Here is a 27150-nt window from a genome sequence, read left to right on the forward strand (position 1 = left end):
TAAAAGATATTTGGAAAAAATGTTATCAACTGATATTTCTGGGACATGTAGTAGTGAAATGTGCCCTAGAACTGTTTGCTTTCTTAAATTCTTCTGAATATATCATGTGTGTTCGACAGAACAAAGACATTCATTCAGGTTTAGAACAACTTGATTCATTTTCTATGCAATAAAAACTAAGGAAAGTTTTTTGACTAACACAACAAATGCTTTTTATTTCAAACAAACAGAATTGATGACTGTTCTATCATTTCCATACACTGTTTACAGTCATATAGAGATGAATGAACGGTTTGTACAGTTTAACATATGTGTGTCCTTTACATGTAGACAGAAATAAACTTGAACATGTTGAAATAAAAAACAGAGATATTCAATTCATTGACACTGATGTTACTAATAATAAAACAGCACAAAATGAATAATAATAGTGTAACACAATCTCTTGGCAGTGCTTGAGTGGTCTTTACGCGGCTGTTTCATTCAAGTCACAAAGTCAAAACTCGACAGAACGGCACTTAGTTCAAAATTACACTTAAAAAAATAGGCTACAACAACTACATTAAAAATGCCAGATAACAGCAGGGTTGTCGGTTCTTTTTTTGTGTTACAGATCTCCTTCACACAGAACGCCTTTGTCCATTACAATGAGCAAATTTCCATCGTTTTTCAATGTAAACACACGTTTGAAAGACCTGCATGACTTTTATGTTCGCTTCTTGTGTCTTTTGAAGCACATGAGTGCCGCGTTTTTAAGTCAAATGAAAAGAATAAGAAATTCTACACAGCGATGTCAGTTCCATAGCAGTGGACCGATCAGAAGATTTCAGAGGCAGAGGAAGCGTTGCGAGCCTCCCTTAACAGTAGCAGGTCGGCACGGCCTTAGACGCAAAGATGCGTTCTGTGTGAACGGCTCCTAAGTCTGCAATTTGGGGAAAAGGGGAATTTTCGTCTAGACGCAGGTGTATGACATCACACAAACTTGCATACACACACAATTAATAATAAGTGATAAAGTCCAGAAATGATTATCAACATTGATACATGTGTACCTGCATGACAAATGTGCACAGAACACATGATCTACGCAATGCATTTGGATTCTTTTCCGTCTTCTTAAACGTTGTAATTTCTAATGTATGTCATGAAATGAGGTCAAACACAGACTCCTGATCTTTCATCACCGTAACCATTATTATAATGTTTTATCAAACAGAAAGATCAGATCTGGGCACAGATGACAAAGATGAGACAGTGCAGATGGTTTCTCACGCTGAAGATTCATCCGGAGACGATCTGTCCCTCTGTCTGCGCTGGGCTAAAAACTGCTGGACGATCATCGGCCAGTCCACCACGTTCTCCACACGCAAGTGACCTCCAGATCTGGAGATCATGACCTGACTGCCTGCACACATGCACACATACGTCTGGTTTATTATCATCCGTGAGGACAGTCCATAGGCGTAGTGTTTTTCATACTGTACAAACTGTATATTGTATAAAAATATTCTTCTGTACGATTTATACGCCCATATCTTTTATGTCAAATAACAAAACTAAACTGCAATTTTAAAACAAAGTCCAAATCAAATAAAAAAATGAATCATACAAACGTCTCTTTAATATAAACAAACTAAGACTTTATCAGTACTTTCTTGGATTTGTTTTACATTTAAGAAATATCTGCACATCCACCTTTTCCACGTTTGCAGTAAACACAGCGGCCCCTGCTGTTCAAAACATGTATTGTGATTCATTTACATCTGAACCCACTTGAGTCCTGAAAACATCACATTATATCCCGACAACTTGAATATCTTCCTCAAAGATTTATGGTAAACAGTGCGTTGGATCAAAAACATGTTTGTCAGTTTTAATTTACAGAAAATGAAATGATCACACAGACAGCTGGCAGAAGAGCGTGTACTTGCCGTCGGGGAGGATCTGTGATCTCTTGTTCCCTCTGACCCAACTGACTGACGTATGAGCCAGAAGATCGAGAGAACGTGAGCTGGACAAACCTTCAGCGTCTTCATCATCGTTCATCACGTCATGATCATCAGAAGAGCACATCTGACCTGCACGGCACACACACATGTAAACACACCACATTATATAATCAAACACCATCAATATGAACTGCCGTCGTACCTCCACGTTTGCAGATGATCTTCATGTAATAGAAGAGGTTGGTGAAGAGATTGAACGGAGAGGGAATTCCAGACTTGTGGCTAATATCTCGGATGAGAACGGCACGACCGAACTTCCACTCGGTGTCGGAATGGGCCTGGATGCGCTGGTAAGTGTCGCTCATCATGGCAATGAGAAGATTGATCAACACGATGAAGGTCAACACCAGATACACGCCAAAAACCATTTTAGCCAATATGGCGGTGGCGGGAGGCGAGCGTTCCACGTCTGGAATCTTATCCGGCTCGGTCAGGCCAAACAAAGCAAAGAAGAGAAGAACGGACATATTTAAAGGGCCGGGCACGGCGACGTCGGTGGCGTTGGCGCTGCTGTTGTCTTGAGGGTTTGTTTGAGGATACAGAGGTTGACATAAAGCCGTCAGACTCAACGTGAAGGCCGTGTGAAACAGCACCAGGATGACAGCGAAGCGGCACAGATCCTTTATCAGGTCTCGGATGATTATGGCCCACGGGCCGAACAGGTGATGGAACGTCAGGAACTCCAGAAGCTGTATGAAGCCCAGCGTCATGGCGACCGCCAGGAGAACGTTCCGGGCGAACAGGCAGTGCAGGTGAGCCGGCGGCCACCACTGAGTGAAGACAGCGAGGACGTGACAGAGGAGAGCGACGGCAGAGAAACCCAACAGCAGGAGACGAATCCACGCAAAACCGGCTCGCTCACCGGGGAACGTCAGCTCGGACACCAGCAGTCCACAGAGCCAGATGAGCAGGAGACATTCAGACCAGCCGGGTATCAGACGGGCCTGAGACAGAGGATTCAACGGAGGATAAACGATGGTCAGGATGAAGAGAGCCAACAGAAAGACGTGTGACACCAGATGACTCATGAACTTCACGATCGGGATGGTGTTGAAACTGTGTGGAGATAGAAAAGATTTAAATTGCTAAATTCATTCTCACATGATCTCGCACACAACACTAGAGGAAAGTGAGTTTTGGTTTGCCATGATTTGAAGGCTCAAAATGAGTTAGTGTCCGTTTTGGTTGTTGTTTTGCCTCCTTGCGGGAAGTGTTTGTTTTGCTGTTTTGATCTACCCTTGGTTCCTGGATTATTTTCTTGTTGCTCATGGGTTTTTGTGTTATTAATAAAAGTCTTTGTTATTTAACCCTTTACTGTCTGTATCTGGGTTCTTTACACACGCCGTGACAAAGATATAGGTGTAATTCTTATCTGAAAACAGGTAACACAGTATAGGGGCAATTCTCACGATGATCTAGTTGTTATTCGCATGCTATTATTGGCTGTTTAGTAGTACTTACAAAGCACATATTCTGCATTAGGGACTCTATATCCCTAATCCCACGTGATACCTAAACCCAACGAATACCTTAATAACTATTAATAAATGAAGAGTTTATTGAGGACAAAGACGTAATTAATGGTTTGGTAATAGCGAGAATCGCCCCCTGAAGTGTGACCGATAAACACATCGCACATTGTGAAAAGCGCCTTAGAAATAAAATTGAATCAATCATATTAAATTAAAATCAGTTAATTGCTAAATTGAAGCACTAAAATGATTAACTGTAAATTCATTAAAAACTAAACAAAACCTAAAAGTGAAACTAAATAAATTAAGCATAAATAGTAAATAACCGAAATATTAATAAATAAATAATAAAATGACCAAATGATGTTAAAAAATTGCTGGAAAAAAACATGAAATTAAAACCCGATGCAAAATATGAATAAACTATAATAAAACTAATAATACATTTGTTTGATCAAAATGAGCAGAAAGTGAAGGAAAAGCAGTCTAAAAATGATCCCAGAATAAAGCCCAAGTTAGCTTAAAGAAGCAAAAATATAACATTTATTTAGTTTTGATTTTATATTTTTGGTCACTATATCATAGCCTCACTTTCATTTGTGTTATTTCAGAAGTTTGACATCTTTAAAATGATTTCTCAAATGTGGATGTTTTAGTAGACAAATATTTTTGTTACTTTAAACAGAACAATTCATGACAAAGCTACAAAATGTAAATGTTTAGTTATATAATGAAACATAAAGGTTGATACCTGTGTTTGAGAGGCAGTGAGAGGGCGAGCCACAGAGGAGGACAGAATAACAAACAGAAAAACAACAGCAGGATCTTCCACGAGTCCCACTGCAGGCTTCCATACCACACGTCTGTCAGACACTTCTGTACGGCCGGATGAGACACAACAGTCTTCTGCCGGCACTCGATCAGACAGTCCAACACGCTGACACCTCTGTGATCCACGGCTCTGATGATCGGACCTGCACCCTGACCTCCGGCTGATGCTGCTAACGTCAGGAGATCAGAGGCCATGAGCTCACAGTGATGAGCGGCCGCGTGCAGATCAACAGATCGCTCCTTCTCTCTGAGAGCCGCCAGAGTCAGAGCTCGAGACAGACGGACCGCCGTATCCAACGGAGCGCACGAGTGAAGAACACACTCCTCCAGAGCCAGATTATCATTCATCCTCCCGCACACCATCAGATCAAACACAAACTACACACAAACTACACTCGATTAACACACACACACACACACACACACACACACACACACACACACACACACACACACACACACACACACACAAACACACTATCAGATCAAACACAAACTACACACAAACAACACTCGATTAAACACACACACACACCGTCAGATCAAACACAAACAACACTCGATTAAATACACACACACACACACAAACACACTATCAGATCAAACACAAACTACACACAAACAACACTTGATTAAACACACACACACACCGTCAGATCAAACACAAACTACACTCGATTAAACACACACACACACACAATCAGATCAAACACAAACTACACTCGATTAAACACACACACACACACACACACACACACACACACACACACACACACACACAATCAGATCAAACACAAACTACACACAAACAACACCCGATTAAACACACACATATAGGAATAATCACAGAAACTATCAAAATCATACATGAACTATTTTCAACAAATGTAAATGTCCTACTAATGGACTCTCCATGTTAATCCTAAAAATGTACCTATTATTCCTTGTATATAATAAACATTTACTCAATATCTATTGCTCAGAAGTCTGCAGCTGTAATGTGTCAGAGGAGAACTGGTCTTCCCTGCTGAGTCTTGTTTCTCCTGAGGTTTTCTCCATTTATTCATCATATAAAAGATTGGTGCAAAAGCGCTATATAAATAAACCTCACTTGACAGATTTCAATGTTTTTCAGTGATATGTGAATGTAAACCTTCTTATCATCGAGCAGTCGGTGGATGCTCTTCTCTGGTCTCAGGAGGAAGATGACCGTGTCTTCATGATTCTCTTGTGCAGCGTACTGCAGGGGTGTTCGTCCGGCACGACACTCGACCCGCGGCGATGCTCCGCTCTCCACCAGAAATGACACCACCTCCAGACATCCGGCTTTAGCTGCGTAATGCAGCGGAGTCCATCCGCTCTGACAAAACAAGGCAAAATCATTCATTCTGTCATAACTCAGGACACTTTATCAAGATCTCCTCTTATCAGTAAAAGACCTTATCGGTGTGATTGATTTCAGCTCCTTGACCCAGTAAGACTCTGATCATCGCCACATGTCCGTGTGCGGCCGCCAGGTGCAGACAGGTACAGCCGCGTTGATCCGTCAGGTGCAGGAGAGATCCGGAGCGGCTGAGCAGAAGACCCACCACAGCCGTGTGTCCGCTCTCAGCTGCCAGATGAAGAGGAGTTGAGCCCTGGAAACACATGACCCGCACACTCCGTCAGTACCGCGGTCTCAGATTCAGACCGCATTAATGCTGCCGGGCTCTTACGTGTACATCTGTTTCCACATCTGCCCGAACACCGGGAGAATTCAACAACAACCGGACCAGATTCTCATGACCCGACTGAGCGGCCAGATGAAGGGGGGTGTAACCTGACTGAACACACACAAACACAATACACACAAACATTAGGAACACTGCACAGATAGACAATAAATGTCAAGAACTAGTACAGAATTACCACAATTCTTTATTTGAAGACTTCAAACAGCTGTTGAAAGATACAGAAAAACCAAGAGATCATTTTAAAATAGTTTTCAGTTGTTCTGAATTGACTGGTGTGGGTTTAGGTAAAATGATCGTTTTTTGTTTCATTCTGTGGATAACTAACAATATTTCTCCCAAGATTCAAATAAAGATCTATTTGCAGAAAATGAAAACTGGAGAAACAGGTGAAAAGATGCTCTGTGTGTTTTTTCAGACCTCAAATACTGCAAAGAAAACAAGTTCAGATTCACAACGATACAACGGTCATATTTCTACATGTATTTATTTATTATGTGATAATCTGGATTTAGTCTTTCTCACTGCTGTTGGATGACTTTATGTCACTCCTGAGGTTTGATGAAATTACACTGGACAAGAATGACCACTGTACTATAAAAGGCTGACCGTTTGAAATGGTCTCTTCATTTTTCCGCAGCTGTAGATGTAAACAATACAAAAAATGTATTAAGACTGTATAAATGTCTCCAACTTTTTTCCTTACCGACCTTATGTGCTCACATGTTCTCTGTACAGTTTATTTCATTAATGGTTGTGCTACGATGTGTTTTTTTTTTCTGTTAAGCTGCTTCACAACCATTCAAAACTGTGAAAAACTCTGTACGGTAAGTGTGTCAGGTCATCACCTCAGCTAGTGGCGCATGTCTCTTCATGTCATCTCGACCGCTGCTGTTGCCGCTGGTGACAGGAACTTCACTGCGGATCGTAGCTGGAACTTTAATCAGCATCTCTCTCACAAAATCCAGCTGACCGAAACATGCTGCAACGTGCAGAGGTGTCAACCCTGTCTACACACACACACACGCACACGCACACACACACACACACACACACACACACACACACACACACACACACACGGTTTGATAAACTGAAATTGATGTAGTGAAAGTGAGATTATTTCTTGATTCTCACGCACCTTGGAGCTTTGTATCTTGAGTGAAACGCTGGACTTTAGAACCTCCAGAATGTGTGTGTGTCCGTTCTTGGCAGCCAGGTGCACTGCTGTCATCCCTTCCTGAAGGTCACAGGGTCAAAGGTCACTCCCAGGAGAAAATAACACTGTTCATTACCTCATTTCACTTTAAACCTCATTTAGCCCTGTTCTCTCTGTCTTTCATGAACGTTTACGATATGCGTTTGCTTCTAGTTCTAATAAAAAAGCTCGGTACATAAAGCAGTTCACTGTTTGTGTTTTAAACTCGCCGTATCTTCTTCTGTGACTGATGCTCCAGCGTCCAGAAGAACTTTCACAACCTCCGTATGGCCACCAGCAGCAGCTAAATGCAGCGGACACAAACCGTTGGCCTGCGAGTTAGAGAAAAGACATGATGTAGAACACGTGTCCATGTGTTGCGTTGTGTTGAGTGGTCATGTGGTGTCGCTTGACGTTCACACCTTGTGGTTGAGAGTGATCAGTCCTCCCTGATTAAACATCAGCAGTTCTTTAATGACGGCAGCGCTGCCCTGAGCCGCGGCGATGTGAGTGCACGTCGCTCCCTCCATGTTGGCCAGCGTGGCCAACTCAGGTCTGTGTCTGAGAAACAGCTTGACCACCTCCGAGTGATCGTTCTCAGCGGCCAGATGAAGAGGCGTCTGTCCGTGCTGAAACGACACCACACTCATTCAAGCTTTTATCCGTTCGTTTGAAACGCCACATTCTTTCAACTCACAATATCAGTGGCGGTGACGTCGGCGTTCAGGTGTAAGAGGCTTCCGCAGACGTCCAGCTGCCCGCTGGCGGCCGCAAGGTGCAGAGGCGTCTGCTTTCTCTGCAGATGTGATAGAGACATACACGGACTTGGTTCTCAGACTACAAGAACATCTCAGAGATCTGAAGACTCTCCACATCGCTCCTGAGGTCTTACCAGAGAGAGCGCGTCAATGCCGGCCTGATGCGTCTCCACCAGTAACCGGACGAGTCGCGCCGAGCCGCTCTGAGCGCTCAGATGCAGGGGCGTCAGGCCCAGCTTGGTCTTTGCGTTGACAAAAGACTTATGGGATAGCAGGATGTCGACGATGTCCTGATGACCTTGTTCTGCAGCCAGGTGGATGGCCGCCTTCCCCTCCTGTTGAATAAAGAAAAAGATTCTTATTCCAGGTACAATATACCTGTGTGGTACCCATGTATATAATAATGTACCACCAAAGAGTTTAGCTGCCAACTTTTTTGGAAACAGCCACTAGGTGGCGCTTCGGTAGCGTGTCTGCCATCTCTGAGGTTAAAATACCAGCTGGACAATAGCAGAGATAAACAGAATAGCGTCAATAACACCTATTCCAGCAATAACCTAGTTTTCCCAGCAGGTCTCCCATCCAGGTACTGACCAGGTTCAGCCCTGCATAGCCTCTTCGCCTGTTGGTATACTCTTTGAATTCACGGTATTATCATCTGATAACATGACTGCACCACAACATTACTTTTTTCATCCATTATTTGACATGAAGGCGAAGAATGAATCATTCAAACGTGCTGTAAATAAGATGTTCTGTTATATATCATCTCTCTGACCTCATCAAACACATCCACCCTGGCATTGTTCTGAAGCAGGAGCCGCACGACCTCTGTGTGACCTCGCTCTGCGGCCAATAGCAGCGGAGACCAGCCGTTCTGTAGAGAACACATGAACACAATATTTCATGTTTCAAAAGTACAGCAAATCTGTTATGTATTGACATGCATGAAGCGTTTATATTTTGAGCTACACCACCCGTAAGTGTTTAGGGTCACTTGAGTGATCTTAACCTCTTCATTTGAAGGCGCTTGCGTTGAGGACTGAAATTAGTTTTAAATAAAATATTATTAAGTCAAAATCATGAAAAAAGAGGTCAGAATTTCAGTGCTGTTTAAAAAGCATCTCAGAAGCTGTTTGATAAAATGACAAGAGGACACTTCTTCAAATTCACTGATTTACAACATCATTCTCAAAGCTGAGTTTGTGTTTCTCTATAGTTTTTATACGTGTACTTTTATTATAATCATTAAAAATATATTAATTCACCCACAACAACAGGGAGCACGTCTTCAACTCTCCCGAGGCTGCGGATTCTTTCTACCGACAGAACTTTCCAGCCAAGGAGACTTCAGCAGCGGAGTAAAAATATATTCAGGTGTTGCTATTCTGGTTAGTATATATTCTGTCGGTCTTCTATTGGACTGCTGTGAAAGCTGTGTTCATTTTGTTTCGTTGCGACAGTAGCAGCCAGTAGCCCTTTCCGTTTCTTGTTGCATGATTAAGGCTGTTTTAGGTTTGGGACTAAGCAATGCCACTTTATAATTTACAGTCTATTTGCAATGCAGTTACAACTGTATAGGCGCCTGTGTACTGCTATGTTACTGAGGTTAGCCTTTTGAAGCTCGCAGTTGCGATACTTTTTTCAGGCTGTTTTTTTTTTTTTTTTTTTTTTTCTCTTCCTTTCAGTTAACTGTTATATTCAGGGTATGCAAAAATACAATGTTGGGAGCATAAGACATCTCATGCTTAACCGGTTGTATGTACACTCGTTGGTATTACTCAAGGGGGGGGGGTATCTTGTGTGTTTTTTTTTTTTTTTTTTTTTTTTTTTTTTCCTGTCGGCTTTTGTTTTCCCCGTTCTTTTTTCTTTCTATACCTTCGGTTCCCAGTCTACTGTTTTTACACTCAGTCTTATCTACCTTACATATTATAAATGACAAGTGCTTCTGTAATGCCAGGGGGTACAGCCGGACATAAAATCAACTTTATTACTTGGAATGTGCGGGGTTTGGGGGGGCAGATAAAGCGTTCCAGAGTTTTCTCACACTTAAAACATCTTTCCGCTGATATCGTTTTTTTGCAGGAGACTCACCTACGTACAATTGACCATTCTAGGCTTCGTAAACCATGGGTTGGTCAAATGTTCCACTCCAACTTCAACAGTAAATCCAGGGGCACAGCCATTTTAATACATAAACGAATCAAGTTTGTCCCCGATCATATACATTCTGATCCTGGTGGTCGTTACATTATAGTTGCTGGTATCCTTCATCAAACGCCGGTTGTGCTAATCAGTGTGTATGCACCTAACTGGGATAGCCCAGACTTTATGTCTACGTTATTTTCCCATCTGCCAAATTTAGATTCTCATCATCTTATACTAGGAGGAGATCTCAACTGCGTTGTTGATCCAAGCCTCGATCGTTCACAGCCCAGATCGACCATGCCAACAGCTATGTCTAAGACTCTATTAACACTTATGGATCGGGTGGGGTGCGTTGATCCTTGGCGTTTCTTTCACCCTAAAATTAAAGACTTTTCTTATTTCTCTACTGTCCATCAAGTTTACTCCCGCATAGATTTTTTCTTTATTGATAAGGCCCTTTTACCTCTCGTCAGATCTACAGATTACACTGCCATAGTAATTTCTGATCATGCTCCTCACAGACTTGAGATATGTCTTCCCTCGGGTTCACATAGGCGTCAAGGAGGCTGGAAATTGAACACAAGTTTGTTGGCGAATGCAGAGTTCTGCGACTATGTATCTTCAGACATAAATTTCTTTTTAGAGACCAACAGGTCTGAACACGTCTCCCCATCGCTACTATGGGAAACATTAAAAGCTTTTATACGTGCGCGTATTATCTCTTTTAGTGCACATTTGTCTAAATCCAGAAGATTGAGGCAGCAACAACTTATAGACTCTATTTTAGCCATTGATAGACAACATGCCTCTTCCCTAAATCCTGCTCTGGTAACTAAACGCCTGCAGTTACAAACCGAATTTGACCTCCTGACAACAAATAAAGCAGAACACTTATTACAACGGACAAGAGCGACTTATTATGAACATGGGGACAGAGCCAGTCGTCTTCTAGCCTCGCAGTTGAGACATCAGCATGCCTCTCACTTTATTTCCCAAATATATGACTCTTCCCAGATACTGACTACAGACCCAACAAACATAAATTTGGAGTTCTGTTCGTTTTATTCTAACCTTTACAAATCAGAACCTCCCCCTGATACCTCTGTCATGGAAATTTTTCTTAATAACTTAGATATGCCATCGGTAAGTGGGGAAACAGCAGAAAATTTGGATAAACCACTCAGCATACAAGAAATCACTTCTTGCATTTCTCTGATGCAGAATAACAAGAGCCCCGGTCCGGATGGTTTCTCCGCTGAGTTTTTTAAGAGGTTTTCTGCACAGCTTGCTCCTTTACTATTAGATGTTTTCAATGATTCATTAGAGCAGGGAGTCTTGCCGCCAACACTGAACGAGGCGCTGATATCCCTCATACTAAAAAAGGATAAGGACCCAAACCTATGTAGTAGCTACAGACCAATTAGCTTGCTAAACACTGACGTCAAGTTACTGGCAAAGGTACTGGCATGCCAACTTGAGACCTGCCTCCCTGATATTATATCAGATGACCAAACAGGTTTCATTTTGGGCCGTCAACTGTCATCCAGTGTACGTAAACTTCTAAATGTGATTCTGTCTCCCTCTGCCTCTCCAAACCCTGAGATGGTTATTTCGCTCGACGCGGAGAAGGCATTTGACCGGGTGGAATGGCATTACTTGTTCACAACCCTCCAAAAATTTGGATTTGGCCCTAAATTTGTCTCATGGATTCGTCTTCTCTACTCTGCTCCGGTGGCAAGAGTTAAAACAAATTCCGAAACCTCGCCTCCTTTTCCTCTCTCGCGTGGCACACGCCAAGGATGCCCCCTTTCACCATTGCTTTTTGCACTCGCTATAGAGCCCCTGTCTATAGCCCTGAAAGGGTCCACATTATTTTCAGGCATAATTAGAGGAGGTATCGAACACAGAGTAGCACTATATGCTGATGATCTATTGCTATATGTTCAAGACCCAGTAAACTGTGTTGACGGAATAGTAAATCTGCTAGAAGCCTTCGGAATATTTTCTGGTTATAAACTGAACATCACAAAGAGTGTATGTTTCCCTGTTAACCAGTCAGCAAAATTGATTTCTCCTGACGCGCTACCCTTCCATTTATCTCTTAGTGGCTTTAAATACTTGGGTGTAAACATTTCACACTCCTTTAGCTCACTTTATAAGAATAACTTTGTGGAATTGACTGAGAAGATTAAATCAGACCTCCAGAGATGGAGGGTACTACCTCTTTCACTAGTGGGTCGCATCGAAACAATTAAAATGAACATATTACCTCGGTTTCTATTTCTCTTTCAGACTCTCCCGATCTTTCTCCCTAAATCTTTTTTTAAATCACTTAACACCACTGTACTTTCATACATCTGGGTGGGCAAGCCCCCCAGAATTCAATTATCAACTCTCCAGAGGCCCAAACGTGATGGAGGCCTTGCACTCCCTAATATTCAGTTGTATTATTGGGCTGCTAATCTCCAAAAGCTAAAAACTTGGTATCATTCCCCTGACACTAATTGGTGCATTATAGAAGCCAGCTCTTGCACTTCATCTCTACCCGCACTGCTTTTTGCTCCACTTACAACGCGGCCTTCTCAGTATACTAATAACCCTGTTGTACTTTCTTCGCTAAAAATCTGGAAACAGTTCAGGCAACATTTTGGACTAAAATCTCCTTCTGTCCTTTCCCCTATTTGCAATAACCACCTCTTTCTACCTTCTTTGCTAGACCCAACTTTTAAATTATGGAAAAAGAGAGGTCTGGTCTCTTTTTGTGACCTCTTCCTAGACAAAATATTTGGTAGTTGGGAAAACCTTGTTACTAAATTTAGCTTATCTATTCACGGTCGATTCAGATATTTCCAACTTCGTAGTTTTGCTAAAATTAATTTTACATCTTTTCCTAACCTACCCGAGGAGACTCTTTTAGATGATATAATGTCTTCATCAGCGTCACAAAACAGCATTGGACCAATTTACAATCTTTTACTCTCTTCGCAAGTATCTTCCCTTCTATGGCTAAAGGATACATGGGAAAAAGAGCTTGGGCTGGCACTAGACGAGGACTGGTGGAGAGAGTCACTGCTTAGAATCAGTTCCACTTGCACTTGTGCTCGTTTGAGCCTCATTCAGTTTAAAGTGGTACATAGGATTCACTACACTAAGGCCAGGCTAAAGAGATTTTTCCCTGACACGGATGATTCTTGTATTAGATGTTCCCTTTCCCCTGCAGATCACACACATACGTTTTTCTCCTGCCCTAAGCTCGACTCCTTCTGGTCGTCTTTCTTCAACTCCCTTTCTGTAATTCTGGGCATCCCCCTGACCCCATGCCCTCTAATTGCTATCTTTGGTGTGCCCCCTGTGGGCAGGTTTAATAAATATCAAGCTGACCTTGTTGCGTTTTCTGCCCTCATAGCCAAGCGACGTATATTGCTGCATTGGAAGAGTCCTAATCCCCCTGGCTCAACCTCTTGGTTAAAAGATTTAATGTCTTTTCTTCATTTAGAAAAAATTAAGCATACAATTAGAGGATCTGTGAAACGATTTCATAGTACATGGGACCCATTTCTTTCTTATGTTAACTCCCTAACTTTGTTAGACTCTTAATTTTGTCCGAATACCTTTTCTGTTTTTGTTTTTGAGTGTTTCGTTACTATTGTTATTATTATTTAATATGGTTGTTGTCACTGTTTTTCTTTTCCTTCCGTTTTTCTGTTTTTTTTTTATTTATTTTTTTCTCATCTATGTTTTTTTTTAAAGATTTACCCCCAGGGAAAAAAAAAATGGGAAAAAATGCCAGACTTCTTATTTACAGTTGACCTTTTTATTGTATGTAACATGCTTGGAAGTTTGCACAATAAACATGTTTAAAATAAAAAAAAAATATATTAATAAAGAATATGTGACTCTGCCTGTGTCTTTCTCAGCATTTATGTCTTGATTTGCAGTACAAATATCTAAGAAAACAATCTTACATGAAGATACAGAGTGTCTGGGTTTAAACTTGTGCTCAATGAATAATCAGAACTGTACGAGTCATTCAAATAGAACAAAGTTGTGTGTGTGACTGAATCAAATGTTTTATTAAGATAATAAAATATGATAATGACGAAACCATATAATATTTTTTAGTACCTTTGAGTGTTTATTAACAGCCGTCTGGAGTTGACTGCTGGGGACGTAACTGAGCATCTCCTGAAGAACCGCGGTATTTCCCACCCTGGCGCTGTAATGTAGCGGTGTTTCTCCGCTCTGACAGAATCAGACAATCAGATAATCCATAAACATATGAAATATCAGCAGTCAGCATGTAGTGCATGTGATCGAACGACACACGCACCCGTTTGGTAACAGCGGTGATGTCGGCCTGATGCTCCATCAGGATCCTGATGATGTGGACGTCCTCGTCCGTCTGATGAACGGCGTCTCTCTGGAGTTCAGCTGCCAGATGAAGCGGCATCTCACCGTCCTGCAGGGGCCGAACACAGAGCAAAGCATGCTGGGTGTTCGTCTGTGGTGTGTTTGTGGTCGTGCGATGGCGAGACTGACCTGGTTCCCCTGACGGACACAGAGTTGTGCCTCCTGTCGGCTTCTCTCATTGCTCAGATAGTTTAAAATCTCCTCCACCACATGCGCATGACAGTGACGCACGGCGACGTGAAGAGGATTTTCACCCACCTGTCAAAACAAATCAAACAATGGCCGCTTCAATTTAACACGTTCTTGAAGTACACACAACGTACAAAGTACGCGTGCCAGATTTCAGCTTTACAAACCCAACCGATTTAACCAATGTTAAATACCTTCGATGTCCAGGTGACATCACCTCCCTCCTGGATCAACGCTCGTATCACCTGCAGAGATCCATGACGGGCGGCGACGTGCAGAGCAGTCTCTCCATTCTGACAAACAATTTTTGAATGCTATGATGAGTTCAGTCGAAGTGATGATGGTTAAGGATAACTCTTTGAACTTCCAGCGTCCAGTTGTGACTGACCTCCTGTTCTGCGTTCACATCGGCTCCGCTCTTCAACAGCATCTCAGCCACTCTTTCACCCTCCTTCACTCTCGCTGCGATATGTAGAGGAGTCTCCTGAGCCTTTCATACACATCACACAGACAACACTTGTTGAAATGCATTGTGGGATGCAGTATCTCACACAGGCTGTATATTGTATACATTTCACGTAAGGCAAAAAAAGCTTCAATTAGTGACGTATCGTGCCGTCCCGAACACATCTCAAAGTTACCTTTCCTCCTCTGAGCTGCACATGTGCGCCGAACCCCAGTAACATCTGCACCACCTGTGGTTTGCAGTTCTCCACGGCGATGTGAAGGGCCGTCTGACCGCTCTTAGCGCTGGAGTCCACACGTGCCCCCTTCTGGAGCAGAGCTTTCACTACAGCTGTGTGACCTCTCTTAGCGGCCGCGTGCAAACACACCGCACCTGACTGAAGCAATGACACCACAGTACTCAGAAACGCCAATCAGATTAATACAATCGGTTTTTGTATGATAATGATATGGATAAACAGAAGATGAGATCATACTTTGTTTGGCATATGCAGTGGAACACCCTTCCTCAGGAAAGCGAGGGCTGTGCCCGGGTGACCGCACTGAGACGCGATGTGCAACAGAGTATTTCCATCCTACACCACAGGAGTTTCATTTCAAATATTTAAGAGAAACAATAGGTCACACTTTACAATGAGTTGATCAGCTAATATAAACAAACAATGAACAAAACTTCTAAAGCATTTATCTATATTCATTGATGTTGACTTCATCCTTTACTTTTACATTATTAAAATCAAACGTTGTTACTGTTAACATTAGTTCATGCACCATCACTGTTAGCTAATGCAATTACTAATGTTATTGTAAATGTGGCTGGAGAGAAAATTGAGAACAAACGAAAACCTCCATTTCATTCTGTTTGAGACATATAATCCTGAAATATAATAATATAATAATAATAACATTACAGGTTAACGTTTAGAAAAAAACCTCAATCCATTCTTAAAGTGCTCTCAGAATGAACATTTCCATGGTTCCTCTGGAATTTCAAATGGGACTTTAGAATATCCACAAAACTTTATTTAAAAAACAAAAATGTACACACACACTTATACTTCAAATACTTTAGCTTTGAAAGAACCAAGCAATAGAATGTCCAGTTTTCCTCTGGGATGTGAAGAAATGAGTCACCTTGGTTCTCGCTAACACACATGACTTGAACTTCTCGGTGAGAATCTCGACAGCGCTTGTGTGACCCTGTTCAGCTGCGATGTGTAGAGGAGATCTGTCCATCTGACAGCACACAACACAAACATACAATCATATCGATAAACCTTTAAGGTCTGAGAGCAACCGTTCATTCTGAAATGTTTTAGTCTGTCACCGTTGTGTACCTGTCTAAAAGTACCTCAAAGACCCACAGTCTCTCTCTCTCTCTCCTGTGTGTGTGTTTTGTTTTACCTGGTCAAAGATGTTGGGATTGGCTTTGCAGTGATATAAAAACTTCAGCATGTTCTCATCTCCCTCCAGAGCGGCGATGTGAAGAGGCGTCTGCCATTCATTCTGCACAGAGTAAACAAGCACGGCATCAATGTCACCCTGTCCTGTTGAGTTTACAACATCTCAAAGAAAGGAAAATCCACATGTCACACAATGTTTGCGTTTCATACAGTAGCACAATATTGACTGGCTTTGTTTATATTGGCAAACTTCAAAGGATTATCTTTGTGTCCGTTCGGTGACTCATAGTGTGTGTGTGTAAGATGAGCGCTCTAATGCTCTCTAATGAATCTGAGGCGTCTTGTGAATGATGAATAACTGATGTACTGTCTGAAACACCATCTATTAAAGTGCTTCTTCACTTTTAATCTAAAGCAACTTCCACTTCTGTCACTATGACGGAGAGACCCGCTCGGGGGCAACAGTAAACACACAGCTCATGTAGGTCGTATACACACGACTCATTGCAAGCGGAGAGATTCGTATTTACTTTAACAGAAGTTTGTCCCTGTCCATCCCTTCAAACAGCTTATAAACTCTTCCTCTGGTTCTATCCAAACCTCACAGAAGCTCTCGAAAGTTCTGGATTGTTAGGAAACAATAGGAACAACCTTCAGGATTGACCTTGTACTGTAAATCAAAAGAGTTTCACATGAAATAACCCGAGTGTCCGAGAGTGTTGTTCGGGTCCCATAAAAATATGAATAAATACACCTAAATATTCTTAGACCACAATAAGCAATCAAAGGTTTTTATCCCAACAGAGACGCCATTGAATTACAGCCTTTATGAGTAATTGAGAGCCCTCATAAGATGATCTCCAGACAGTTTTACGGTAAGAAAATCATTCTCAGAATGAATCTTTTAATGACTGAAGAGGATTATGATAAAGGAGTCGCCACAATCTCCATTCAACCACAAGAGGAAACAGTCAAACATCTCCATTCATTGAGCTGAATATCTCATTTTAAGTTGAACCCAAAACTCTTGATGTCGTGGAAGTTTTGACACATAAAAACTATCCTTAACTATTTACTTTTACCATGTTTGTGATATATCCAGATGAATTGCACATTTCGGTTCGTACTCGCTGAAAGCAATGGATTAAATGAATGAATGAATGCTAACTCTTGAATGTCCTGAAGTTTGACAGAGACGTTTCTCATCTGATCTCAGGACAGAAATCAGTCATTAGCTATAGAGGGATCATTATCACAATGTTGATCAGACTCCTCATGTTTGTTCCGGAATAAAAGACCATTAACACTGTATCTGGTGTCTCTCTAAAGAGCCTCTACAATGGCCATTAAGTCAATGATACTGTTGTGTGTGTCCAGACTCATGTGTGACATCTCTTCTTGTGTTCATTGTAGTTTTCTTTAGCTGATTTTGTGTTAGTTATGGCGATATTAATACTAACCAAGTTTCCTTTTGGTTTAATTCAAATTATGTTTTTATTTTCTTTTGTTTTGTAATGACCCTGTGTGTGTTCTGCCATTGTCCATCCCTTCATGACATCCGGATTCTCTTTCTGTACATGGACTTCAGTTGTTAGCGTGTGTGTGTGAATATCTTGATGTTGTTGGTGTGTTTGTGAGCCTCTGCAAGGCCTCCTACATTCTGAAAGTCCGGATTGGCCCCGAACTCCACCAGGACTTTGGCCGTCTCCACGTCTCTCCGTCTGCAGCAGATGTGAAGGACCGTGTCACCGTTTCCCTGGAAACGCAATTCAACCATCAGAGTACAAAGAGAACTTCATCAAATTGTGCTTCAGAAGATATTCTTCCAAAACAACTGCCGATCAGCTGAGCTCATCCTTTCCTCATGCTCGTGTCATTCCCACTATCACTTAAACAACATGAACTACACCTTTAACAGATTAAACTGCTCTTTGAACGCGTTACCAATGGAAACTATGCTTTTAGAGAGATTAGAGAGAGGCTTTTAAAAGAACGTTGTTTACGTCCCACACTGTTGTGTCTTAACATCGATATCACATGAAAATCACTCGGATGTTAAAACTGAAGCACTGTGGTTTAGTGTTCACAGTTTCCTACAGAGAACATTTCTATCATATTTCAGCTTAAATCACATTAAAGATAATTGAGGACACATCGGTGAGCTGCACAGAGAGTGTTTTAGAGTCATATTAGAATACACTTTACAACCTCAACCCAAAACAACTCTCCTTCACTGATTTATCATCATCATCATCATCATCATCTTCAGGTGTGTAAGATCAGACGGCTCTTACGGATTTGACAGCTCTGAGTTGCGGCTCGGATTGGCTGGAGAGAAGTTCCCGAGTGATCCCGACATTCCCGGCCTGGACAGCCAGCAGCAGCGGGAGACGGCCTTCCTGAACGCAGAAGAGAAGAGCAGAAATACTGATGCTCGGATCATCTGATCTCATCACAATACAACCTGTGTCTTATATAACACTCCAGAGCGCTCGCTAATAAAGAGCAGGACGGCAGACTGACTCACAAACTTGTGATAAACAAGGTTTTGTGCATTTTTTATTGAATCATTAAATGAGACTGTGTGTTGGTACCTTGTCCGGTGTGACTCGAGCATCTTTGCTGCTGAATTTCAGTAATGTTTGCACGACTCCAAGTCCTCCGGTGGGTCGAGAGGCTGCGTAATGCAGGGGCAACTGACCGCTGGCCTACAAGAACAAGATTCAGAGATTCTCATCATACGCTTTCTCATTGTACATTACTTTCATTAGTATGAATCTTACATTTCAAATGTTCAATACATTATCCATAAATACGGATACATTCAAAATATTTGTTTGAATTATCTTTTTTTTTATTGTCTATTTATAATCTGATCTCTAGATATCTGTTTGTTATATACAGCTGTTCTCTGGCTGTTTATGCATATATTTATGCTTACCTTCTGTGTTGAATATTCTTTCCACATTGTCTTGTCTTTAATATAGGTTTGTAGTCTTTGTGCAAGTCCCCACAAAGCTAATAAAGTCATTTACAGAGCCCTGTTTATAGTGCACTACAGAAAAGTGTTTTGGGTCTTAGTTTGAAAACAGCTGGTAAATAAAAAAGTATTTGTATTATTAATAATAGCCTTCATGAGAATAGGAGGATGTGGTGTATCTAATCATAATGCAAGTAAAGATGCACAGATCTGCTATTAATTGAAGTGTTTATTCATGTCATTTTCTATAGAGGGCATCAGGTGGTATGTAGAGATCTGAAAAGTTTGAGAACCACTGCTGTATGGTCTCTTCACTATTGGTTTGAAAATGAGACCTTTCTTACATCAGTTCTTAGGAAAAGACTGATGATCATGTGCTTTAGTAACAGAAACCTTTTAAAGAACCCTTGAAATTACCACAAGGTACAATAAAGGGTCAAGAACAAACTGTAAACACAATCTAGTACCCCATTCATCCCAGAAAGAGTGGCTTCTGTGTGAACGCAAACGCATCCCGGATTGATCTGAAAAGTGATTCCGGAAAGGCGACCTGCAGGCCCGGACTGTACAGCGGGAGAACCGGGACGAATCCCGTTGGCCTGTCGACTGATTTGGCCTGCTGCCAGCCACTTATGGCTTTTTACAGACAAATGACGAGAGCAAGTTATTGTGGGGCGAAAGTACGTCGCTCGCATCTAAGGGCACGCATGCAGTTTTTTGCGTGAGCAAAAAGGTTCGTGCTCACACATCAATATTGACGTACTTTCGCGCTCCAATAACACGCTCTTGACATTTGTCAGTAAAAGAACGCCATAAAAGACTGACATAAAATTGAACAAACATACAATATTTGTGAATTAACGGACCTCCAAGGTGACATTCACATTTCAAAGGTCAATAGCATTTAAAGTGAAAACAGTCATAAAGCAGTGCAGGAGAGATTATTGAGGGTGCGGTTGTTTCTCTTCACACATACAATTTAAGATTGAAATGCGTTTTCGTTGTTTTATTATAAAATCTAAAGATGGAATCAATCTTTAAACGTGGTTTTGTGGTTTGGCCACCTTTAAATACTTGCACTAATTATTTTGAATAAGTATTAATTCTCAAGCCAAACTGTATTTATTTTGCTCAAAAACAACGCACTGTTAGTTTAATGAAGCATTGATGGCACATTGTGTGATGATTACATTCTACATTTAATAAAACTAGGATTAAAAATAGATTTTTATTTGTGGTTTGTGGCCTGGATGAGTCTGGGATTTCCGGGTCTGATTTTGTGTCCTAGTCCGGCCCTGGGACCGAGTAACATTAACGGATTCAGTTCCGGAAATCTATCTGTGTGAACAAAAAACTATTCCGTAAAAGCCATGTAGTGATGACACACATCTCGTAAATAATTTGGCAAGTAATTTTTATTCATTAGTAAATCGAAAACTAAAACTAGGCCTAGCTATTCATCTTAAGCAAAATCATGGATGAATGCAAGAGTCCTAATCACCAAACTTAAGGTCAGATGAAAGAATAGCGTTGTCTGCTTCTGAACGAAGGTTCAACTTGAAATGACTTTTTTCAAAACTATTAACACAAAAATACACTGCGCTTCAATAAACTTAATTGAAAACGCATCGCATCCGTCAACACGTGGCTGATTGATTTAACCTAATTCTTTTCCCTTTCTTTCTTCTTATTCAAAACAATATATACTAACCTCACTATTCTTAGCTTTGTATACTGTGCTAGGCTTTATTGGACTAGTTTGATGCACTTATGTATTTTGTTGTCTATGTTGTTATAATTGCTTCCAATGTTTCCTCATCTGTAAGTCGCTTCGGATAAAAGCGTCTGCTAAATGACTAAATGTAAATTGGATACCAACCTTTAAAACACGGCGAGATTCTGTGCAGACACTTTAACAGACCAATTCCAAACTTTCACCCGAATATTTATGTGCTTTGATTGTCTCAACAAAAACATTATATAAACATGTTGTTATGTTATGTATAAATGATGTGCAATATGCTTTATTAACAGGTTTTTCATTCGATCTGCGTGAGCTTATTTCTGAAATGGTTACAAAATCGTATTGCTAAAAACTTTTCTCAAACTTTGTTTTTAAAAATCGATTTTCGTACATCATATTACTACAAAATTATTATACTGTGCCTTTCATATTGCAGTTAGGCTATGTTGCAAAAATACTGGCAAACTTTTACATCGCAGCGTTCCGTTATATGTTTTCAGTTTGAACACATCTTATATTAGCTTAATCTCGTTGGGCTATAGCCTAGCTTGTGTCTCATTCCTCTTCGTTGTTCTGCATTTGGCAAAAAAATATATAAATAAAAAAGTTTGTTTTAAAATTGATGTTTTTGTCATTTGCAAAAGGCAACCATATATGCTACAGAATAATAACCAAATAAAGAGAGATTATTTAGGCCTATTCTCCGTGATCAACCCTATTTTCACAAATGCACATAACATTACATTGCAGTATATTACGTCACATGTCTTTATGGGATCTTCACGGGATGTGTATGAACGCACACACAGATTCCAGAAAATCACTGGCAGTGTGAATGAACATAAAATCTAACATCCGCGGGACAAATTCCTGGACACATTTCCCTTGTATTTTACAGGATCTCTGTGTGGAAAGGGCTTTACATGCATAACACCATCAGCCGTGAATTCTTAAAGAGACATATCCACTTCCTGTCCAAACAGGAAACACCGTGTTGATCATCCAGACTATGACGACAGTCAGTGAATTATAACAATCACATTATTTAATGACGTTAAGAACCGAATCTCTACAACACAGTTTCGTTTACACAGAAAATGATAGAAACTCCCAAGTGATAATGAACAGCTGGACAAATAGACGTCGATTCTACTTACAGTAAACACAAACACATGATGTGTCAGTCATGGAGTGAATGTTCAGAATCTTACCCCTCCTGCTAAATTAGGATCGGTTTTTCTTGCCAAAAGTTTGACAATCTCGTCTTTAGCGTGAGCAGCCGCCACGTGTAACACAGATCGTCCGTCCTGATCAACACAACACAAAAACATCACAACACTTCAGTCACCGACACCATTCTGATCTCAGATATTTATGTGAAGCAGCATGATAATAATCATAATTAATTATTGATTCTGTGGAGAAAGAAAGAATGAAATGAGCTTGTAAATGATGGTTGTGACAAAAAACAAACACGCACAATGACCTAAATAATGTAAACCTGTGAGGCAAATATCTATTGGAGACAGAAATGAACCTTGTCTTTTAGTCGGTGCGAGACAGCGAGAGGTTATCTGAGGACTCCAGCAGGAACTCTCAGACACAACATCAGTTCAACGGTTCGAGTAAATCACACTCACATTCCAGCGGGATCACCACGGGTTACAGGACGACACCGGATCTTATAAGATCTCTAATCTCTCTTCTAAACTCGTGCAACATTCACAATGAACATAATGACACATTGGAAGGATTTGGGTTTATTGTATGGTAATGGTTTTGGAAATGTTTATGTCATAGTGAAGTGAACCACAAACTCTCACAACACTTCATGACAAAAAGCATAAAACAATCCGTGAGCATCATTACATTCTACACGACCGTCTGAAACGCCAACATAAACACACATAAAGAATCAAATAATGAACTGAAGTCCCGTATGAAACACTTCTTAATAGTGAAGACAAACCCGGCAGAAGTCCTGGAGGGTTTCCATGCCAACACAAACACAAGCAAGTGCGGTTTGGGCTTAGAAACTCATGTAAAATACAGACACAGCTTTTATGAAATCACTTATTCAAGGCTTGTGGAAGCATTTAGCCAAACATGGGTCTCCTACGCTCAAAAAAGAGCTTCAAGAGGGTGTTCGATGCCATGGGAGAACCGTTGACATAAAAAAAGGTTCTTCGGATTATGAAAAAGTAAGAAAGAGATGTTTCTTTAAAGAACCTTTGGCTCTTCTGTGGCATTGCAGTGTATGGCATCATGAAAAACCTTTTTAAGAATATAACTTGCTGTATAAAGCTTCATTCAGTTAAGAGAAAGCAGCTGCTTAAACAGGAGGACGGCCGCTTGCTTACGGAAAACACATTTCAAAGCAAACTGTACATAGCAATGGCAAATCTGCATAAACTCAAATCTTACGTTTTAGAAACTTAAATGCTGTCTCATTTGTTGCTTTGGATCTTGAAAGTGTCTGCTAAATGAATAAGTGTACACGTAAACGAGTTACTGTAAGCAAGAAAGCTTTTAATACTGTGCTGGATCTGATATTTTCCTTTGAAAAGAAACTCCTGTGTCTTCTGGTTTAAACCACAGACACCCAAGGGCGACACAAAGCCCTCAACACACCCTGCGTGTCAGTGAACACGCCATCAAGAACAATCCAGACACCTCCAAGAATTCTAGACCAAATGTGCTTTTCGTTTAACTTCCGCACATTTCTTACTTACTGGTTTTGATTGATAACCACAAGTCCAGACAACCCCCGACACCAAATGTGCTTGAAATAAAGACTTTAAGAATAGTCCGACTAAAACACAACTCTGGGCTGAAGGTAAATGTCTTGTGTTTGACAGATTGTAAACATGCACAGACACACACTCTTCATTCAGATGTGATGGATGGAGAACATCACAGATGATCTTCATGAAATCAAAGAATGGAAAATAAATCACAGCAGCAGCCATAAAACACATCCAAAAATCTTATGGAGTGGAAACAACGTTAATTGAGATTGATGCCCACATTACAACTGACATTTGTAGTAATTCATTACGTCTATTTTTCTTCTTTTGCAACTCGTATAATTAGTGGTTCTTTTTAAAGCTCAACAAACCTCAAACGCTCAGAATTTAACTGTTTGAGCTGCAGACAGAAGGGATGCTGGAGAGATGCGATGGTAAAATCTCAAACATATCTGGATGCACAATGCTCGAGCGCTGTCAGATTATTCTGGGTGCACTAAATAAATCACAGCGATGCCATAGAAGAACCATTTAGTCTCTTTATAGAAACATATTTTTCTTAACTTGAAGCACCTTTTTTCACCACAAAGAACCTTTTGGATCCATGGACAACAAAAATGGATCGGTTCCACATTTGTGTAATGATCTGCCCGCTGCTACAAGCTCAGCAGATTCTGTGGCCATCTTTAAGAATCATCTGAAAACACATCTCTTCCGTCAACACTTCTGACGTCTGTCTCTTTTCTACTCTTTCAAAAAAAACCTTAGCTCTGTTTACTGTGGTAGGCTATATGATTATAAGACTAATATGCTTTTTGTGGTCCATTTGCTTCCATGGTTTACCTCACCTGTAAATTGCTTTGGATAAAAGCGTATATTGGGTAAAATTTGATTTTATGTGTTAACATTTTCTGAAAACATCTTTCATGTATTGTGATTCTACAAGCTTACTCTTGGCAGCTTACTCTCGCTAAATTCAATAAATAAACAAAAATTATAAAGCGATGAGGTTTTATTTAGAGCAGAAGATGTTGGAGAGTCAGTAAGTGTTGAAGGTTTGAATTAAAATTAACATCTGCATGAAAAAACCTTTTCCAAACGTTCTGTCACCTCTCCGCCTTTTATTTTCCAATCCACCCTGTCAGATCCTTATAAACACCCACAGAGAGACAATTATTCACCAGCTGTGTGTGTGTGAGCATGTGTTATTAAACTCACAGCGGATATTGCCATTGACATACTACTCATTAAACGTTTGGACACACCTACTCAATCTTTACTATTAATATTTCCAACATGTTACAAAAAAACAATAAAGTTCAATCTGATCGTTCTCTCAATCAACCCCATGTGGTGCATGCTGGGATACTTTTAAAACAGGCTGTTTACCATAACTATATAACTACCATAATGCTGTATGCTACATTACTAGCGATGGAATAAATACAAATAAAATAAAGTCATATGTAAACATAATGTGTATTTGTCTTGAAAGTCATTTTAAGCTTTGAATCATTAACATTTGAAACAAAAGGTTTTTGAAATCACAAATTCAGTCAAGTGCATACACATGCATCTGTACAAACATTGTAATAAATCTGCAGATTAAAACATGATATTAAAATATGTTTTAATGAACTTCTAAACCATGGAAGCATTTTAATAAGAAGAGTTAAGTGTATGTTTCTAATGAACAACATCTGTGTGAGCGGCGTGCAGTATTTTAAGACTGCAGGAGATTCATACCTTCGTTTTGTCATTTAGATTGATGCCCAGTTCCAGTAACCTCTCAATGATAGACAGACGGCTCTCTCGCACCGCGACCATCAGGAGGTTCAAACCAGAGTCCTGCAACAGAAATAATAATGAGGAAAATCTATATTTCACCGCAGTGAGAAACGATTCAGATGTGGACTTACAGAGATTTAAAGTGTGTGACTTTACACGAGAGGATAATCCATACAAACACTGAACACGAGGAACATCCAGCCGCAAGGAATATTCACTACACTGATGACAGATGTCTGACACTGTATGAGATTTATTTTGAGCGCCGTTTAGAGTTCAGCAGAAAATGACAAATCAAATAGAAAAATACCTTTCTCCCCTTAACATGGTATGCATCCAAAAATGTACAAAATATAATAAAGTGTGTTTATTTGTCAGACCACATATAAACAGAACATTACACACACGGATTGAATGAAGATTGAATGGAGACTTTCTGGTTATCAGACGTCACAATTTGAATTCTTCCACTTAAAAATCCTGCTGCAAGTCATTGCAAAGAAATCTCAGTTGAGTGAATATAGTTGTGAGAAAATCCAGCATCGGTTGTTTGAACGATTGCTTTAATAGTTTAATCTAATAATCACATAAAACAATAAAAACTGCTTACAAAAAGAAAAGTAAAATAAAATGTGCATTTCTTTTAAATGTCTCTCACCACATCAAACTGAAGGATCTCTGGATCTCCTCTGTCTAAAGTTTTGATCTTCTGCTCCAGTGTGATCCATTCTCCTCTGAGGGCCAGAGGCATCAGACACTGAGGGGTCCCGGACCCCACACAAGAGCTTTCACACATCATACACTATAACAGGAATCAAAGGTACAGCTCCATTAATGTCATAACACATGCAGATGCATTTAAATGCTGTTCACACACAAGCAGATGTTTCTTCAGCGTTCAGGTGCAGATATAACGGGATCCGAAGCTCCACTCACTGACTCCTCCTTCATGTTTAAAGTGAGTAAACTCCTCATTCACAGAAGCAGATGACAATAAAAGAGCAAACAGCGACTTCTGCTGCACGGTTGAGTGATTTCCACATCTAAGAGCCCGGAACAAACACTCATCAGTCGGGACATCGTCTTTAAATCTTCCGTATTATTAACAGCGGTTTACATGATTTATCACAAAACCAGTTTATAGAATATAGAAATATATTCGTATATAGAAATAAAGTTGCGGTCTAATGTATTATTTTAGAGTAAAATGAGCTCTTCTATGCTAGTAGCAACAGTGGCAAGTTATTTTTGTATAAAGTTAATAGTAGTTTACTTTCG

General features: G+C 40.5%; 1 protein-coding gene across 1 annotated transcript; it reads right to left on the bottom strand.

The window, feature by feature from the left end:
* Positions 1 to 192: 192 nt before the first annotated feature.
* trpn1 (transient receptor potential cation channel, subfamily N, member 1) lies at positions 193 to 26843 on the bottom strand. Its single transcript, XM_079484485.1, has 29 exons — positions 26531 to 26843; positions 25831 to 25932; positions 22549 to 22644; positions 19208 to 19321; positions 18908 to 19012; positions 18271 to 18369; positions 16615 to 16716; positions 16345 to 16446; positions 15687 to 15785; positions 15387 to 15587; positions 15134 to 15235; positions 14940 to 15038; positions 14686 to 14814; positions 14477 to 14605; positions 14272 to 14388; positions 8777 to 8875; positions 8133 to 8333; positions 7938 to 8036; positions 7663 to 7869; positions 7471 to 7572; positions 7184 to 7282; positions 6891 to 7052; positions 6028 to 6135; positions 5752 to 5949; positions 5466 to 5672; positions 4233 to 4690; positions 2152 to 3065; positions 1928 to 2078; positions 193 to 1401 (listed from the first exon to the last, which is right to left on the bottom strand). Exons 1-29 carry the CDS (start codon positions 26669 to 26671, stop codon positions 1269 to 1271), a joined length of 4875 nt encoding a protein of 1624 aa, XP_079340611.1. The 5' UTR covers positions 26672 to 26843; the 3' UTR covers positions 193 to 1268.
* Between the last annotated feature and the right edge of the window lie 307 nt (positions 26844 to 27150).

The sequence above is a fragment of the Barbatula barbatula genome (assembly GCF_947034865.1).
Source record: "Barbatula barbatula genome assembly, chromosome: 21".
NCBI classification, from domain to species: domain Eukaryota; kingdom Metazoa; phylum Chordata; class Actinopteri; order Cypriniformes; family Nemacheilidae; genus Barbatula; species Barbatula barbatula.

Excerpts from the sequence above, each read along its gene's own strand:
- trpn1 (XM_079484485.1), bottom strand. The coding sequence starts at position 26,671 with ATGATGTGTGAAAGCTCTTGTGTGGGGTCCGGGACCCCTCAGTGTCTG. Across the intron at positions 14,606-14,685 it reads GTGTCCGTCAGGGGAACCAG|GACGGTGAGATGCCGCTTCA; the intron begins GTCAGTCTCGCC and ends CGGCCCCTGCAG. Across the intron at positions 7,573-7,662 it reads TGATCACTCTCAACCACAAG|GCCAACGGTTTGTGTCCGCT; the intron begins GTGTGAACGTCA and ends TCTAACTCGCAG.